The following is a 16,712-nucleotide window of genomic DNA, read 5'->3' on the forward strand; positions in this document are numbered from 1 at the left end:
TCTTGAATTAGAAGTGGAAATGTAAATAATTGTGAGTCAGATCAGCAGGGCTGGTTCTGACTATAGGTGAGAGAGACGGTCGCTTCCGGCCCCCAATTTATAGAAAAAGATTAGGGGCCATCAAATAATATTTTTGTACGCTTTATATATACTGGTCATAGTATTAAATGGTATTTAAAATATATAAACAGTTCAATAATTTGAATAACCATAACTAAATTATTTTACATAGTTTAAGTATATGTTGGAAATTCTCACACTTATTCTTGCATTTGTGAAATGACTTAGCTCAGTTATAATTAGTTACATATTCATTTCTTCTATCAAAATTTTATCTATTTCAAAGATTTTAAACTTTTTTTCCATTAATCTTTGCAATTTTAGTAATCTACGCATCCTATTGCTAATTGAAATATACTATATTTTTTTTTATTTAAACCAATGTTACATATTTACTTGTTCAATAATATTTAAATGACTATTTTCACAAAAAAAAATCACGGTTCTGCCCTCAAACCCCATAAATATTTAATTTATTTTAACTTCGTTAATAATACAATCATATTTTCTCCAAAAATCTTAGTATCTAATCAAAAATTTCTTGTTCAGCTATGTTCCATCAAAATGAATTAGAGTGTACATTATATATCACAAACAGGGACCCATTTATACAAATTCTTAAAGCTAGCATCGCACTCCCAATTTCTCAGGAACGGTCCTGAGTCGACGTGCACGACCAAAATGCCAATTTGTATACAAACACCACTAATTAATTTTGATGTGACTAATTATAGCCCGAAAACCACATACAAATAATTAATTTTTGACCAACAACAAAAAAGAATATTGAAATGGTCCCAAATTATATATATAAGCCGCTACAAAATACCATATTTATCAGCCACACGTGAAGGCAGCCTTTTTTCTGCCGAGCCGAAAAAAGAAATGGGTTCCTCAGAAAACAAAGGGGCGGTGAACCAACCTTTGCTTGAGTCCTATAAACCGGCGCTGCCGGAGGCGGCGGAGGAGGTAAGCTCCGAGCTTGAGGAAATACTGTCGGACGCCACCTTGTCGTGGTGGCGCCGCTACCAGAAAGCAAGTGTAGTCGAGCTGAGGTACCTTTTCCGGCTGGCGGGGCCGGCTGTAATAGTATATTTGCTGAACAATGTAACATCAATGTCAACTCAGATATTTTGTGGGCATTTGGGAAATCTTGAACTTGCTGCTTCTTCACTTGGAAATAATGGCATCCAGCTTTTGGCCTATGGTCTCATGGTATATTACTTTTTATCCACACAATTTATTATTCCTTTTTCTTTGCATCTATTATTACTTATCCAACATAAATAAAATAAAACTTGAATTTAAAAATAAATAAATAAATAAAGTAGTATTTTTATTTTTATTTTTTTATAGAAAAAAAGTATTGTACCAATTTAGCTCTAGCTAAGTTCAATATCAATTATCAAGTATGGAATGTTGTAGAGAGTTTATTGCAATTAATACCCTCCGTTGTTTTGAATTGTTAGAAAACTAGCCTGTACTGTTTTATTGGCAAAACCCTGATTTAGGCAATGTTTGGATTTGTTTCGGAAGTTATTTCTATTTTACTTTGGGTAACTATATTTTTTTCATTTATTTACTATATTATTTTTCAATTTAAGATACTATGGTGTTGTAAAATGGAATACCAAATCATGAAATCATATGGTATTCATAGTATAGAAAATAGAGAAAAAATGAAAAAGAAGAGAGAGAGAGAGAGAGAGAGAGAGAGAGAGAGAGAGAGAGAGAGAGAGAGAGAGAGGGAGGGGGGTGGGTAAATAGAGAAAAATAAGGAGAAAATTATGGAAAAGAAGGGTATTAGAGGAATAACTAAAAAACTACACGGGTCATACAATTCAGAAAATATAAAATAGATTTGTTTACAAATCTCGAATTATGAATTGGACCCGGCCTTTATTATTTTATGTATTGAGGGAGTTTTCCTTTATTTTCCCTTGTTTATATTTTAAGGTGAGAGAAAATATATTGTATTAGTCAAATTATGTTTAAGTGTATTTTAGAAGAATACTTTGAAACTTAAAGTGCTGTCAATGTGCTTATTAGTGAAGACATTTTTTACTATAGTAGTAAAATCTAATGTAGCAGCCAAATCATGTCTGGATGAGAGAAAAACTTTACAAATTGATATGGGATTTTTTTATTTAAAAGCTAAATAAACACGAATTCGTTTTGGTGAAAGAATAAAAATGAAATGAAAACATAACCAAACATTGCCTTTTAGTTTTCTTTCGCAATTAGTACCCCTTATTCAGGGGGTTTGTGCTAAAAAACAATTGAACCATAGGGGGGTTTTGCTAAGAAAATAACATGGATACTCTATTAGCAATTCAATATAATATTGCAATAAAACCTTGTTTTAGTTTTGATTTGTACCGCAATTTTTGTAGCTATAAGTTCCGTTTCAATTTCCAAATGTAAAGATTTCGTGCATGATGATAAAAAAAAATCAATAAAACGACTCGCATAATTAAATTCGTACATGTTTATTGATACATGTGGATTTTAGAATTGAAACTTTTCTATGATCAAATTTGAATCTTGTTATTGACGACCAGCTGGGAATGGGAAGTGCAGTGGAAACATTGTGCGGGCAGGCGTACGGGGCCCACAAATACGAAATGCTTGGAATATATATGCAAAGGTCAGTAGTCCTACTAATGCTAACAGGGCTTCCCCTAATGCTTGTCTACATATTCTGCAAGCCAATATTGCTCCTCCTCGGCGAATCAAAATCAGTTGCCTCTGCTGCTGCTCTCTTCGTCTACGGTTTGATACCTCAAATATTTGCGTACGCCGCAAATTTCGCGATACAGAAATTCCTGCAGGCGCAGAGCATAGTGAACCCGAGTGCGTATATATCGGCCGGTGCGCTGGTTGTGCACATTTTGATGACGTGGGTTGCTCTGTATGTGTTCGAGTGGGGGCTATTGGGGGCCGGTTTGGTTCTGAGTTTGTCGTGGTGGATTATTGTTGTGGCTCAGTTTGTTTACATTTTGACTTCCGAGCGTTGCAAAAAGACGTGGAACGGGTTCAGTTTGATGGCTTTTTCGGGGCTTTGGGAATTTTTTAAGCTGTCTTCTGCTTCTGCGGTGATGCTCTGTTTGGAGACTTGGTATTTTCAAGTTCTTGTTTTGATTGCCGGTTTGCTGCCTGATCCTGAAGTTGCTTTGGACTCTCTTGCTATCTGGTAATTCATTTACCAACTCTTTGACATAATTTATTCTATCAAATAATAATCTTTTTGGTGTTTATTTTGAATTGGTTTGATAAATATATAGTTTCAGGTTCTTGTTTAGATATTTTCTGTTTTCGCACATTCCCCCATGAAAAATTCAAAAATAGATAAGTCCCCTTTGAAATATTTTGTTGGTTGTACTTTGCCCAAAAACTAGGTTTTTCGCCGGAATCAACATTCTTCAGTCTTCTTAATATAGTATATTTGTCCTTTTGGGTTATATATGTATTTTACATTGTCCATCTGAAATCCCTAATTTCATTTTTTTTTTGTTATAACTCAAGAAACGCAAAATTGGGGCATAGAAAATTAGGGTTCTTGTTTCCTAAATCGGTTCTCCTTTTCAAAGGTGAAATACTATTCTATTGTCTTCAAAGGTGAAGGGATTGTGCAAAGTAAGATTTTTAAGCTTTCACCTAGGTTTATGAAGTCCGAGCTTCGTCTGTGAATTTTATGATTTACGGCCTCCAAGATTTTTTAGCTAAGATTTTTGGGTCTATGAACTTTGAGCCAAGTATTTTGGCCCTCATTGTTTTCGAACCTCTGGATAACCACAATAGCTTGCTAACTGAAGATGAATAGAAGATTCTGATCTCAATTGTGAGACCACAAATTTTAGGAGAAAAATCCCTAATGTTTGCTTCATAAATTGTGTTTGTGCTTGTGGACTGTTAGAAACGAGAAGGATAATAGGGATTTGGGTGGGAATGATGAAATCACGAATATACCCTTCAATAAGACTGAAAAATGTCAATTCCAGTGAAAACATCCATCGGGAATTGGCTTATGGGGCAAAGTGCAACGAAAATGATATTTCAAAGGGGTGGTGTCTATTTTTGGAATTTTTAGAGGGGAAGTCCGAAAATAGAAAATTTCTACCGGATGAAATGCATTTTGTCCACATTGAACTTTATATTAATTTTCTTGTAGAAGCCTTCTCGTTGACTATAATTATATAATTTATATTGGGGCAAATGGCAAAAAGGCCCATCACATGGGACTTAAATGCATTTTGGTCAAAAAAAAAAAAGTATCTCAATTAAGCCCATTCCCATGTCTTTAGTCAAAAATACCCTCAATAATATAATTCTTATCAATTCCACCCATTATACTCTAACTTCCTTACTATTACACATTGACCCCGAATTTAAACAAATATATCACATTAACCCCCAAAACTTTTTTTTTTCAGAAATAATTTTTTTTCTGAAATGTTTTTTTCCGGCCAGATTCCGGCGTTGACTTTTTTTTTTTGAAACTTTTTTTTTTCCAGAAATTTTTTTCCGGCCGGTCAACCACCGTTGACCGCCGGTCTCCAGCGTTGACCTTTTTTTTTTTTTTTTGAATTGTTTTTCTTAGAAAAAAAATATTTTTATTAATATTACTGTCTTGACTACTAAATTACTGTCTCAGACAGTAATATTACTGTTTGGGACAGTAATATTATGAATATTATTTTTCCGAACAGTAATATTATTAATATTATTGTCTAAATTACTGTTGGAGACAGTAATTTAACATCTAAGACAGTAATATTAATTAAAATAATTTTTTTAAGGAAAAAAAAAAAAGTCAATTAACAGTTAAATTACTGTCTCCGACAGTTAAATAACTGTTGGAGACAGTAATTTAGCAGCCAAGGCAGTAATATTAATTAAAAATATTTTTTTAAGAATAAAAAAGTCAATTAACAGTTAAATTACTGTCTCCGACAGTTAAATAACTGCTGGAGACAGTAATTTAGCAACGAATACAGTAATATTAATTAAAATATTTTTGAAGAAAAAAAAAAAAGAGTCAATTAACAGTTAAATTACTGTCTCCGACAGTTAAATAACTGCCGGAGACAGTAATTTAGCAGCCAAGACAGTAAGAAAAAACAAAATAAAAAAAAAAAAAAATAAATAAAAGTCAACGCCGGAGACCGACGGTCAACGGCGGCGACCGGCGGTCTCCGGTGGTGGCGGGTCAAAATTGGGGTCAAAATTGAAATTAGAGTTAAAATTGGTTAATTAATGAAATTTGGCTAAATTGGGGTGTAAATCATGAAATTGGAGTTAAATTGGGTTTCAATGAATTGGGGGTAATTTTGGTATATATAAAAGGATTTTCCTTATTTGCAAATAAGTTTGAATGAGTTGGATTTATTTGAAAGACAAAAAAGTTGGATGTTCTTTTAATTAAGTGCCCTTGTCATGGGCCTATTTGCCATTACCCATTTATATTGATATTACCCATTTATATTGATGTGTCTGCCATCCAAATTGTACATTTCAACGTCATGCAGTGTGTAAATTTCTTACATCCCCTATAAAAAAGGTTCAATGTAAGAAATTTACAAATTGCAAGGGATATTTGCAGTAATTATGGAAAAATGAGGGGTTTTTTTTTTCGTAAATAGACCTTACCTCAGTGGGCGGTTGAAATTTACCCATGAAAAAATTGTTGTTACACATTCTAAAGACTAGTGAAGCTCAATCTAAATCACCATGTATGCCAACATTAATAGTCCATTTTGCCCTAATTTCAAAAGATGCTCATTTGCATAAGAGCTCATTTTTTTTAGCCATTAATTAAACTATATGTCAAAAAATTGAAATATCGTGTCAATTGCAATTTGCAGTGGGACAATCCTTGGATGGGTATTCATGATCTCAGTGGGGTTCAACGCTGCAGTTAGGTAATATATATATATATATATATATATATATATATATATATATATATATATATATATATATATATATATATATATATATATATATTACAATTTTCTAAGAGCTTGATTGGATTGATTGAATCATGCATGTGATAACTAATGGCTTTGAAATTCCTTCCTATTTGGAGTAATTCTGTTTGGTTTCATTTCAAATCGTTCAATCCAAATGCATATATATAATATATCAAATAATCCAAAATCTCTAATTATAATGTGTTTTGGCTCGTGTATATAGTATAAGGGTTAGCAATGAACTCGGAGCCAAACACCCAAGATCGGCTGCTTTTAGTGTGGTGGTGTCTACCGGAACATCTTTCATCATAGCGGTTATTTGTGCAATAATCGCAATTGTCTTCCGCCATGAAATGAGTTATGCCTTCACCTCCGGCAAAGTTGTTTCCGATGCAGTTTCGGACCTTACTCCGCTTTTAGCCGGTGCCATTGTGCTTAATGGAATCCAACCTGTTTTGTCCGGTAATTAAATATTATCTTCCTCTTTTATTTATTTTATTTTTTTGGCCAAAAAAACACAAACTGTTATTTTGTTAATTAATAGGGAGGGGGCCTTGTTAAAACCTTGTCACAATAACAAGGAAAAGTGTACCCCTATATATTATTTCGTTAATTCAACAATACTATTATTCAATGCGTATTTTTGTCACTAATATTATAGATTTTCTTCCTACTCATTATTGATTGTTTTTGCCGGGACGAAATATAATGTTACGTACTGTTTTATTTATTTATTATGACAATCAGGTGTGGCTGTTGGGTGTGGATGGCAAGCATTTGTTGCGTATGTGAACGTCGGTTGTTACTATGTGGTCGGCATTCCAGTCGGTGCAGTTCTAGGTTTCAAATTTAACCTTGGCGCCAAGGTATATATATTTTTTTTAAAATCATAAATAACATATTTATTGATTTTTTTTGTATTTTTTTTTATTGAATAATAATATTAATTGGTTGAAATTATATTAAGTTGTTGTGTGGTGAGCGGTGTGTGTAGGGAATATGGGCAGGGATGCTGGGAGGCACGCTCATGCAGACCTTAATACTAATATGGGTTACTCTCCGCACTGATTGGAAAAATGAGGTGCTATATATATTACCTATTTTTGTCACCTTTTGGTTGATAATTTTGGTTAAAATAGAAATCAGGGTAAATTACGGTTACCCGTTGAGGCATGCTCAAATTACAAAACCCCTCCTCATGTTTGGATAATTACAACACCCGTCAATTATGTATTGTCTTATACATCCATCCTTATGGTGTCAAATTTACCTACTCAATGAGGAGTTTTTTCGTGAGACAATACATAGTTGAGAGAGGTGGTTGTAATTATCCAAACATGAGGTGTTTTTTCTAATTTGGGTTTACCTGAGGGGATGACCGTAATTTGCCCGAGAAACTATAAAATACGTTGAAGTTAAATAATATATGGAGGTTTACTACAACGTGGAATTTCTTGATATTTCAGGTGGAAAAAGCAAGTATTCGGATAGACAAATGGAATGATTTGAAAGAGAGACTTCCTATTGAATGATTCACCACCAGAGGAACTGTCTGTCGTTTATATATATATATACACTAGTGAAGGAGCATCGCGCAAGGCACAGTTCCATTGTGTGAGATGTTTGTATTCATAGACTTTGAAGTAAAAACCAAAACAAAAGTTAATATGAATATAAATACATAATTTTATATCTATGGGAAATTAATAGCTAGGGATCAAGGGAGTACAGATTGTCGAAAGAACTATAAGATTTTTTTTTTTAAATGAATAAGCTGCAAACCCAAAACATCAAGTAGATCGGAGATCTCCGCCGGCTCAGTCCTCGTTCCCAATGTCCTCGTTCCCAATGTACCTGTGCTCAACATACAAAGTATACACAATTTATTTGCAGAAAAAGAAAAATATTAAGCTACAAAAGCAATAAAAAATGAAATACAAAGTAAATCAACCATTGAGTCGAATTTAAGAAGAATTTCCAATCAAGATCTGAATTTCTCAATCAACAGGCACTTCGTTCCCATATATGCAATCGATTAAATTCGGATGGGATCTTCTCAAGTTTAATTATGCCTTTTTCAACTATGTCTCGATTAAAGTGGAACTTAACATCAATGTGTTTAGTTCTATGGTGAAATGTCACATTTTTCAAAGTTGTATACATCATTTTTGTCCTAATAGACAATTATTTCACCTTTAGCAAAACCAATTTTCGTGAGAAGCTCTTTAAGACAAATAACTTCTTTTAAAGCCTCAGTTGCAGCAATATATCCTGATTTAGTAGTAGATAGAGATACTATATGTTGCAACTGAGATTTTCAACTAATGCACGAGCCAAATAGAGTGAAAACATATGAAGTAGTTGATTTTCTATTATCTCTATCATTGAAATAATTAGAATTCAACCATCCAATTAATTCAACACCCTTACTAAATTTGGAAAATTTAACCCCAAGTTCAAAGACCATTTCAAATATCGAAGAAGTCATGTACGCGCTTTCCAAAGCAGCATACCGAAATTTTGACTGTTTTATTTTTGTTGTTGATAGAATGGAAGTCGTGTGTGGGGAATTTCTGCGGATCGGAAGTTTCCTTCCTTGATTTGTGTGAGTCGTGAAAATTTGCTAGTTGTGTCAAACGCTAGCGGTTGTACTCGTTGTTGGATTATGTGTTTATGGGAGCCGATGGAGAACTCTCCGATGTACTTGCTGTTTTGGGTTTGCAGTTTATTTATTTTTAAATATTTTTGTTCTTAGTGTTCTTAGAATAATCTGTACTCCCTTATTCCCCAGCTATTCCCATAGATATTGTTAAAACTAATGAACAATGAACATAGTAAAATATTTTGTGTGTGTATTGTTGGGTGCTAAATACCCACACGCAAGTGCACGTATCGCAAACTAGTAAAGTAGACTCGTGAGAGTCGGATGTCGATCCCACAGGGAATACGCAAATTATTTAATCCTAAGTACCAAATCTTAACAATTACGATTTTTATCCAGCCTACGCAAGTTTGTCAAATTAATTAACTAAATAAATTAAACTAATTAAGAAAGCAATTAAACAAGAGAAAATATCAATATAAAACGGATCTAGGATTTTATCTTCCCCCTATGCGATAATTCTTCACCCAATTAATCTCCTATCATGCAAGTTACGATTCCCGATTATTAACCCAAGACACGAAATTACTCATAACCAGCTGTCGCTGTGTTACAAGCCTATTATTCATAAAAGATTCACTATATGTCTATGCAAATCTAGTATAAATAAAGCATTAAATAACAAGTCTCGTAAACGGCTACCTAAGGTATTATCTGTATGTCTACGATAATACATGCAATCAACACACGCATTCGGTGAAAAACTACTCGAAGGCTCTTCTATCCCTGTTCTAATTATTAAAACGATCAGTCAATCAATTCTAACAATAACAAATAGCAACATAAATTAGCTACGTTCATGCGCTAAATAAGATCAAGATAGAAGAAATAATCGAAGAATTAAACTTGCATAAAAGTAGAAAAATAGGTTCGAATTACCACATAGGGTTCCAACAAAATCCTAGAATAAAAACTTAGCTACTCATGTTCGTAACGAAAAGCATAATAAAAATACGAAAATTCATAAAAGTCAGAAAAGAAAAGTAAAAAGGAAAACTAGGATGAAGATTCGTCAAGTCTTCGTCTTCGTTCTCTTCCTCCTCGATTGCTTGTAGAAAGATGAAAGATAAAAACTAAAAAATAAAGCTAGATGATAAAAGATAAAAGATCCCTCTAATTGTGTGCTTTTGGCCTTTAAATAGGGTGCAAAAATATAATAGGGCGGGTTTCCTTGTGTAATTAAACTTCCTTCACTGCGCCCCTACGCCCATCCGGACGGCCGTGCGAGAATAGGCTCTAAAATCCGGATGGCCGTCCGGTCTTCAATTCTTCAGATTTTCGATATTTTCACTTTTGGCCCATTTTTTCTCCGAATTTGCAGTTTTCACCCCAAAAGTTGCCAATTCTTCAATTTGCACCTAAAATACAAATATTAACCATTTTAAGCACCAATTATCGTTAAAACACACCAAAAGTTCCAATTAAAAGGTACAATTAAGTGTATAAATATACACTTAACACACCCCCAAACTTGAACTTTTGCTTGTCCTCAAGTAAAATCAAATAAAAGAGCACAAAACACGACTATACATCTCATTACATAGATCGATTGGTCAACTTCGTGTTTTCAGAACTTGCAACTATGATGATAATTCCTAGGTATTCGCAAGCTTAACATTCAACGGCACTTAGTCACTCATTATTACCAAAAACCACAAATCATACAATTGCTTCAAGTATCCAATATTTGCAAGTTAAAGAAAGAAAGAATTTATACTTACATGCATATATTTGACTCCAAATACTCACCAAATTATTCTACTCAACTAATATCGAACAATAAGCTCTTGGGATCATTGGGACTTTGTGGCTTTCAATTGTTAGGCTCTTTGGTCCGAGGTAGGTAATATGGGTATGTGTGGCTAATTTTCTTGAATTGAGGTGATTACGCCAAAATTTGAAAGATAGGCGTTTGAAACAATGAATTCACCTCTAAGGACTTTAATAAACTCGATTCTTAAGAGTTCAAAAGTCTCCACTTTTGCTCTTAAGAGAATGGATCGAGCTTTCAACACAATTCAACAACTAGTCCTTATTTCTCCTTTCTAGTCTATTCTTCTTCTTTTCGCTCTCTCTCTTTTTTTTTTTTTTTTTTTTTTCGAATTTAGATATATATGTGTAGAATTGCACATATATTTTTCTGTTTTTTTTTTCGAAGAAGAAGAAAGATCTTATAAAACATTTCGACCGAACTCCAAGGGATAATTATTCAACAATCTCCACTTTTCTACCTTCCACATATTGGCTAAAAGAAAGAACACCTTTTCTCCGAGGCTCAAATCAAGGTTCTAAGGATAATTTGACAAAAAAGGTAGGCTTGAAAGGCTCAAACGGTTCAAAGAAGGCCCAAATCATATCCCAAATTACTTATTACCCAATACTTCGTATCATAAATGTCCTAAGGTGAGATTTAAAACCGAACAAAGCATGATTTAGCACAAATAAATTCCAAATTTAAAATACAAAACATTCAACCAAAGCAATGCATAAGGTGTGATTCCTAGCAATAATTCACTTCTACGTTCCGTTGAATCGAAAGCTAAACAAATACCAACTCCTTATCACATAAAGCAAGCAATTTCATCATCAAACATTGGCCATCTCCCATCATCATAATTCATCGATGCGTCGAACCAATTTTTTTTTTTTTTTCTTTTTTTTTTTTGTTTTTTTTTTCGAATAATAAAACGATAACTAAAACAAAAAAAATAACGCAAGCAAACTAACAAACAAGCAAAACACAAATATAACCACCCCCAAACTTAAAATTCACATTGCCCTCAATGTGATTCGCCCAAAGTTTAAGGATAGAAAACACCTGTTTAAACGGCGGGACCATCGTCGGGTTGCTCACCAACTCCACCATGTGCATGAGCATCATCCTCCTCGTCATCCTCCAATAGCTCGGGTACCGGCTCAATAATCGGTGCGGGAAAATCGTCAAACACCTTGTGGGCGTTCTTGGTGGAATGGGTTTTTCGAGAAAATTGCACCGTTCTTGAATCTCCCTGCGCAAATCAACAACAAACCCCCTTGATTACGTATTATATGTGTGTAGTTGGTAAATTTTCGGTGAAATTTGTCAAAGAAAAGGGAAAATTTCGAAAACAGAAGGCGAGGGTTCGAAGTGGGGGAGAGAGGGGATTTGGGAATTATGGAAATTGTTTTTTTTTTTTTTTTTTTTGATTCGCACGGCCGTGCGAAATTTAGGTGAAACATCCGCACGGCCGTGCCATTTCTCATAATTGGGCAGTAGCCTCTTCAAATTTCGCACGGCCGTGCGAGATTTAGGTGTAAAATCCGCACGGCCGTGCCCTTTTCCTATTTTGGGCAGTAGCTTCCCCGAAATCTCACACGGCCGTGTGAGATTCCTGCCCTTTTCTTGCACGGCCGTGTGAATAATTGCAATTAGGTCCCTGCAAAATAAAAACTTCCTATTAGTGCCCCTAAAACATTTTTTTTTTTTTTTTTTTTGAAAAATAAAATAAAATAAAAGCCAAACTAAAAATTTAAAATAACATAAAATACAAAAAACGAAAGCTCGGGTTGCCTCCCGAGAAGCGCTAAGTTTACAGTCTTCAGCCGGACTTTGTCTGCTTCTTTGTTCAAGCTAACGTGACCGAAGTCACTTGGCAATTGAATTCCTCTCCCCGATGACGCTCGTTTGATTTTTTAGGTGGCCACATCCTCCTTGCACGTTCATCACCGTTAGCACCCCAACTCTTTTGACTATCTCTCGGAGGAGTTGAAATTGAGTCCGCACAATATACTTGCTCCTTTTGACTGCCGTTTCCGCCGCCATCTCCTGCACTCAAAGATGCTTTCCCATGGTCTAAGATCAAAACGTCAAAATCTTCATGATTTGTAAAATCCACAAGATCAATAGCATAACAATCTTTATTATCACATGGATTTTTATTAGCGCTAAAAACGTTAAATTTGATCGTTTGATCGTGCACCGTCATTGTAAGATCACCACTAGCACAATCTATTAGAGTGTTTGACGTGGCTAAAAACGGTCTCCCTAAAATAAGAGGTATCTCCCTATCTTCATCAATATCGAGTACAACAAAATCAACCGGGAAGATAAATTTGTTCACCTTTACTAGCACATTCTCTAAAATACCTTTTGGGTAAACCAAAGACCTATCGGCTAATTGAAGAGTTATAGCCGTAGGTTCAATCTCACCTAACCCAAGATTTTTATAAGTGGAATAAGGCATGAGATTAATGCTAGCACCTAAATCAAGGAGCGATCTAAAATTTTTACCTCCTATAGTACAAAGGATAGTGAACTTACCTGGATCGCCGAGTTTTTGTGGAAGGGGTCGTGTAAGAATTGCACTACATTGTTCCGTGAGTTGGATCATCTCGTTTCCGTGCAATTTCTTTCTCTTTGTCACGAGATCCTTGAGGAACTTCACCCACTTTGGCATCTTTTGAAGGGCTTCAATAAACGGAATATTTATTTGAATTTCCTTCAACTTGTCCAAAAATCTTTGATAATCGGCATCGAGCTTCTTCTTTATAAGCTTCTGAGGATATGGAATTGGAGGGGCTCGTGATTTCACTGGAGATGATAGTGGTTCTTCGTGAGTTGCTTCTTTTTCCCCCATCACGCTCGGTTCCTCGATTACCGTGTTTTGCTTCTCCTTTCGTGGGGCTTCCTCCAATTGCCTCCCATTCCTTAAACTCACAGCGTTGCACTGCTCGACGTTGTTCTTCCGAGGATCTTCAGTATGTGACGGCAGTGCTCCCGATGGCCTCGCGGTTAGCTGGGTTGCAAGTTGACCCATCTGTGTCTCCAAATTTCGGATGGAGGCTTGGGTGGTTGTCATAAATTGCGCCAATATATTTGCGAGATCTCCTCCTTGAGGTTGAGCTTGAGGCGGATTTTGAAATCCGGGAGCTGGTCGTGAATAATTAGGCGGTTGGCCTTGAGGTGGTGCTTGCCTTTGCCCTTGCTGATTTCCTCCCCACCCAAAGTTAGGGTGATCCTTCCATCCCGGATTATATGTGTTGGAGTACGGGTTCCTCTGTTGTCGGTTGGTGTCATGCACATAATTCAGAGACTCCGTTTCTTCTACGCGCTGGTCGGGAGCTTGGACTGCATGGACTTGCTGAGTCTGCAAAGCCGCTACTTGCTTCGATAGCTTCTCCAATTGGGCCGTGATTGCAGTGACCCCATCTAACTCCAAAATTCCTCCCGTCTTGACCGCTCCGCTATTCGACCGGTCCGATGCCCGCATGTATTTATTTCTAGCGATTCGCTCCAAAAGCTCGTATGCTTCATCGTAAGTCAAACTCATGAACATTCCTCCAGCTGCGGAGTCGAGCACGGTTCTCGAGTTGTCTTGTAGCCCATCGTAAAATATTTGCACTTGGCGCCACTCTTGGAGTCCGTGATTCGGGCACCTCCTTACTAGCTGTTTGAACCGGTCCCACGTCTCGAATAATGCTTCATCGGCTTCTTGTATGAAATTTTGAATTTCTCTCCGGATTCTCTCAGTTTTTGTTGGGGAGTTGTATGTGTTCATGAAAAGTTGTGCTAGCTGGGCCCAAGACGAGATGGAGTGGGGTGCGCGAGTTTGTAACCATTCTCGGGCTGCTCCTTGCAGGGAGTGCTTGAACAGGCGGAGTTGCAGTGCTTCGGGTGTTACTCCGTTCATCTTGTGCGAATCACACGTTTCGAGAAAGTTGACCAAGTGAAGATGTGGATCTTCGTGAGCCAAGCCGCTGAATAACCCATTGTTTTGGAGCATCGTGAGGAGTCCCGCTCGAATTTCGAAATTGTTGGCTTCAATGGGGGGTTGCTGGATGCTTGATTGGAAACCATTGAGTGTCCGAACGGTGTACTCATGCAGTGCTCGTTGACGAGGTGGTGGATTAATTAGCTGGCGTTGCTCTTGCTCGATAACGACTTTCCCTGCCGCATTCGGTAGGAGTCCTTGACCCTCTCCCCTACGATTAATTTCTTCTTCCATCGTTGCGGGAGTGTTTCGAGTTAACCGTTGATTTCTCCTGGCTTGCCTAAATGTCCGCTCAATTTCGGGATCAAGAGGTAGCAAGTTCGTGTCATGTCCTCTTCGCATAAAAAGTACCTAAAACAAAATAAAAAAATAATTAAAAAAAATAAAAAAAAAAATTGGCTGAAGTAAGAAAAATTGCTCAAATTTAATATTAGGATAAATAAATAATTTAGCCGTATTCCCCGGCAACGGCGCCAAAAACTTGTTGGGTGCTAAATACCCACACGCAAGTGCACGTATCGCAAACAAGTAGTAAAGTAGACTCGTGAGAGTCGGATGTCGATCCCACAGGGAATACGCAAATTATTAAATCCTAAGTACCAAATCTTAACAATTACGATTTTTATCCAGCCTACGCAAGTTTGTCAAATTAATTAACTAAATAAATTAAACTAATTAAGAAAGCAATTAAACAAGAGAAAATATCAATATAAAACGGATCTAGGATTTTATCTTCCCCCTATGCGATAATTCTTCACCCATTTAATCTCCTATCATGCAAGTTACGATTCCCGATTATTAACCCAAGACACGAAATTACTCATAACCAGCTGTCGCTGTGTTACAAGCCTATTATTCATAAAAGATTCACTATATGTCTATGCAAACCTAGTATAAATAAAGCATTAAATAACAAGTCTCGTAAACGGCTACCTAAGGTATTATCTGTATGTCTACAATAATACATGCAATCAACACACGCATTCGGTGAAAAACTACTCGAAGGCTCTTCTATCCCTGTTCTAATTATTAAAACGATCTGTCAATGAATTCTAACAATAACAAATAGCAACATAAATTAGCTACGTTTATGCGCTAAATAAGATCAAGATAGAAGAAATAATCGAAGAATTAAACTTGCATAAAAGTAGTAAAATAGGTTCGAATTACCACATAGGATTCCAACAAAATCCTAGAATAAAAACTTAGCTACTCATGTTCGTAACGAAAAGCATAATAAAAATACGAAAATTCATAAAAGTCAGAAAAGAAAAGTAAAACGGAAAACTAGGATGAAGATTCGTCAAGTCTTCGTCTTCGTTCTCTTCCTCCTCGATTGCTTGTAGAAAGATGAAAGATAAAAACTAAAAAATAAAGCTAGATGATAAAAGATAAAAGATCCCTCTAATTGTGTGCTTTTGGCCTTTAAATAGGGTGCAAAAATATAATAGGGCGGGTTTCCTTGTGTAATTAAACTTCCTTCACTGCGCCCCTACGCCCATCCGGACGGCCGTCCGGTCTTCAATTCTTCAGATTTTCGATATTTTCACTTTTGGCCCACTTTTTCTCCGAATTTGCAGTTTTCACCCCAAAAGTTGCCAATTCTTCAATTTGCACCTAAAATACAAATATTAACCATTTTAAGCACCAATTATCGTTAAAACACACCAAAAGTTCCAATTAAAAGGTACAATTAAGTGTATAAATGTACACTTAACATGTATTCTTCTCAATAGAGGTATGAGTATTTATACACAAAATAATAAGCTAAACAAGGAAACCTAATCAAATCAATTCCAAAATTACATTCTAATCAAATCACATAATTATGGTACCTGTATATATTAGTATCTAATCATATCCTATAATTATGGTACTAATATATCTTAACATCCCCCCTCAAACTCAAGTTGGGTCAACACATATCAAATTGAGTTTGGTAACAAGGGTGTTGAACCGACTGGTGAATGCACTTTAGTAAAAAAATCAGCAGTCTGAGCAGCAAAACTTTCACAAACAGAATTTCCTTGATAGAACTCCCCTCAAATTAGAGGAGTATGCAGTAGACAACTCGATAAATCACGATCACAAATGGAAATTTTCACCATTCTCTTCTTGAACAAAGGATAAGGCTGCCACAAATGGCAGAGGAAAATGCTGCCAACAAAGGTAGAGGAAAAGGCTGGCACCAAGGGCAGAGAAAAAGACTGCCAACGAGGCAGATGACTAGGCTGCCAACAACGACAGAGGCTGCCAACGAGGCAGATG

General features: G+C 35.9%; 1 protein-coding gene across 2 annotated transcripts; it reads left to right on the forward strand.

The window, feature by feature from the left end:
- The first annotated feature begins 926 nt into the window (after window positions 1-926).
- Window positions 927-7,724, forward strand: LOC105966344 (protein DETOXIFICATION 40). Of its 2 annotated transcripts, XM_088812026.1 has the most exons (8): window positions 927-1,029; window positions 1,189-1,275; window positions 2,622-3,253; window positions 5,925-5,981; window positions 6,256-6,494; window positions 6,780-6,898; window positions 7,027-7,113; window positions 7,499-7,724. In XM_088812026.1, the coding sequence occupies exons 1-8, from the start codon at window positions 946-948 to the stop codon at window positions 7,562-7,564; spliced, it is 1,371 nt and encodes a 456-aa protein (XP_088668152.1). In that variant the 5' UTR covers window positions 927-945; the 3' UTR covers window positions 7,565-7,724. The 2 variants fall into 2 exon arrangements, with proteins under 2 accessions (XP_088668152.1, XP_088668151.1); XM_088812025.1 differs by having other exon boundaries at window positions 927-1,275.
- The last annotated feature ends 8,988 nt before the right edge of the window (window positions 7,725-16,712 follow it).

This window comes from Erythranthe guttata, chromosome 13, assembly GCF_056151865.1.
Source record: "Erythranthe guttata isolate IM_541 chromosome 13, IM_541, whole genome shotgun sequence".
Taxonomy (NCBI): domain Eukaryota; kingdom Viridiplantae; phylum Streptophyta; class Magnoliopsida; order Lamiales; family Phrymaceae; genus Erythranthe; species Erythranthe guttata.

Bases quoted from the DNA above. Each gene is read 5' to 3' on its own strand.
- LOC105966344 (XM_088812025.1), top strand. From the start codon at position 946: ATGGGTTCCTCAGAAAACAAAGGGGCGGTGAACCAACCTTTGCTTGAG. The intron at 1,276-2,621 runs GTATATTACTTT...ATTGACGACCAG, and splicing joins TTTTGGCCTATGGTCTCATG to CTGGGAATGGGAAGTGCAGT. The intron at 3,254-5,924 runs GTAATTCATTTA...TGCAATTTGCAG, and splicing joins TTGGACTCTCTTGCTATCTG to TGGGACAATCCTTGGATGGG.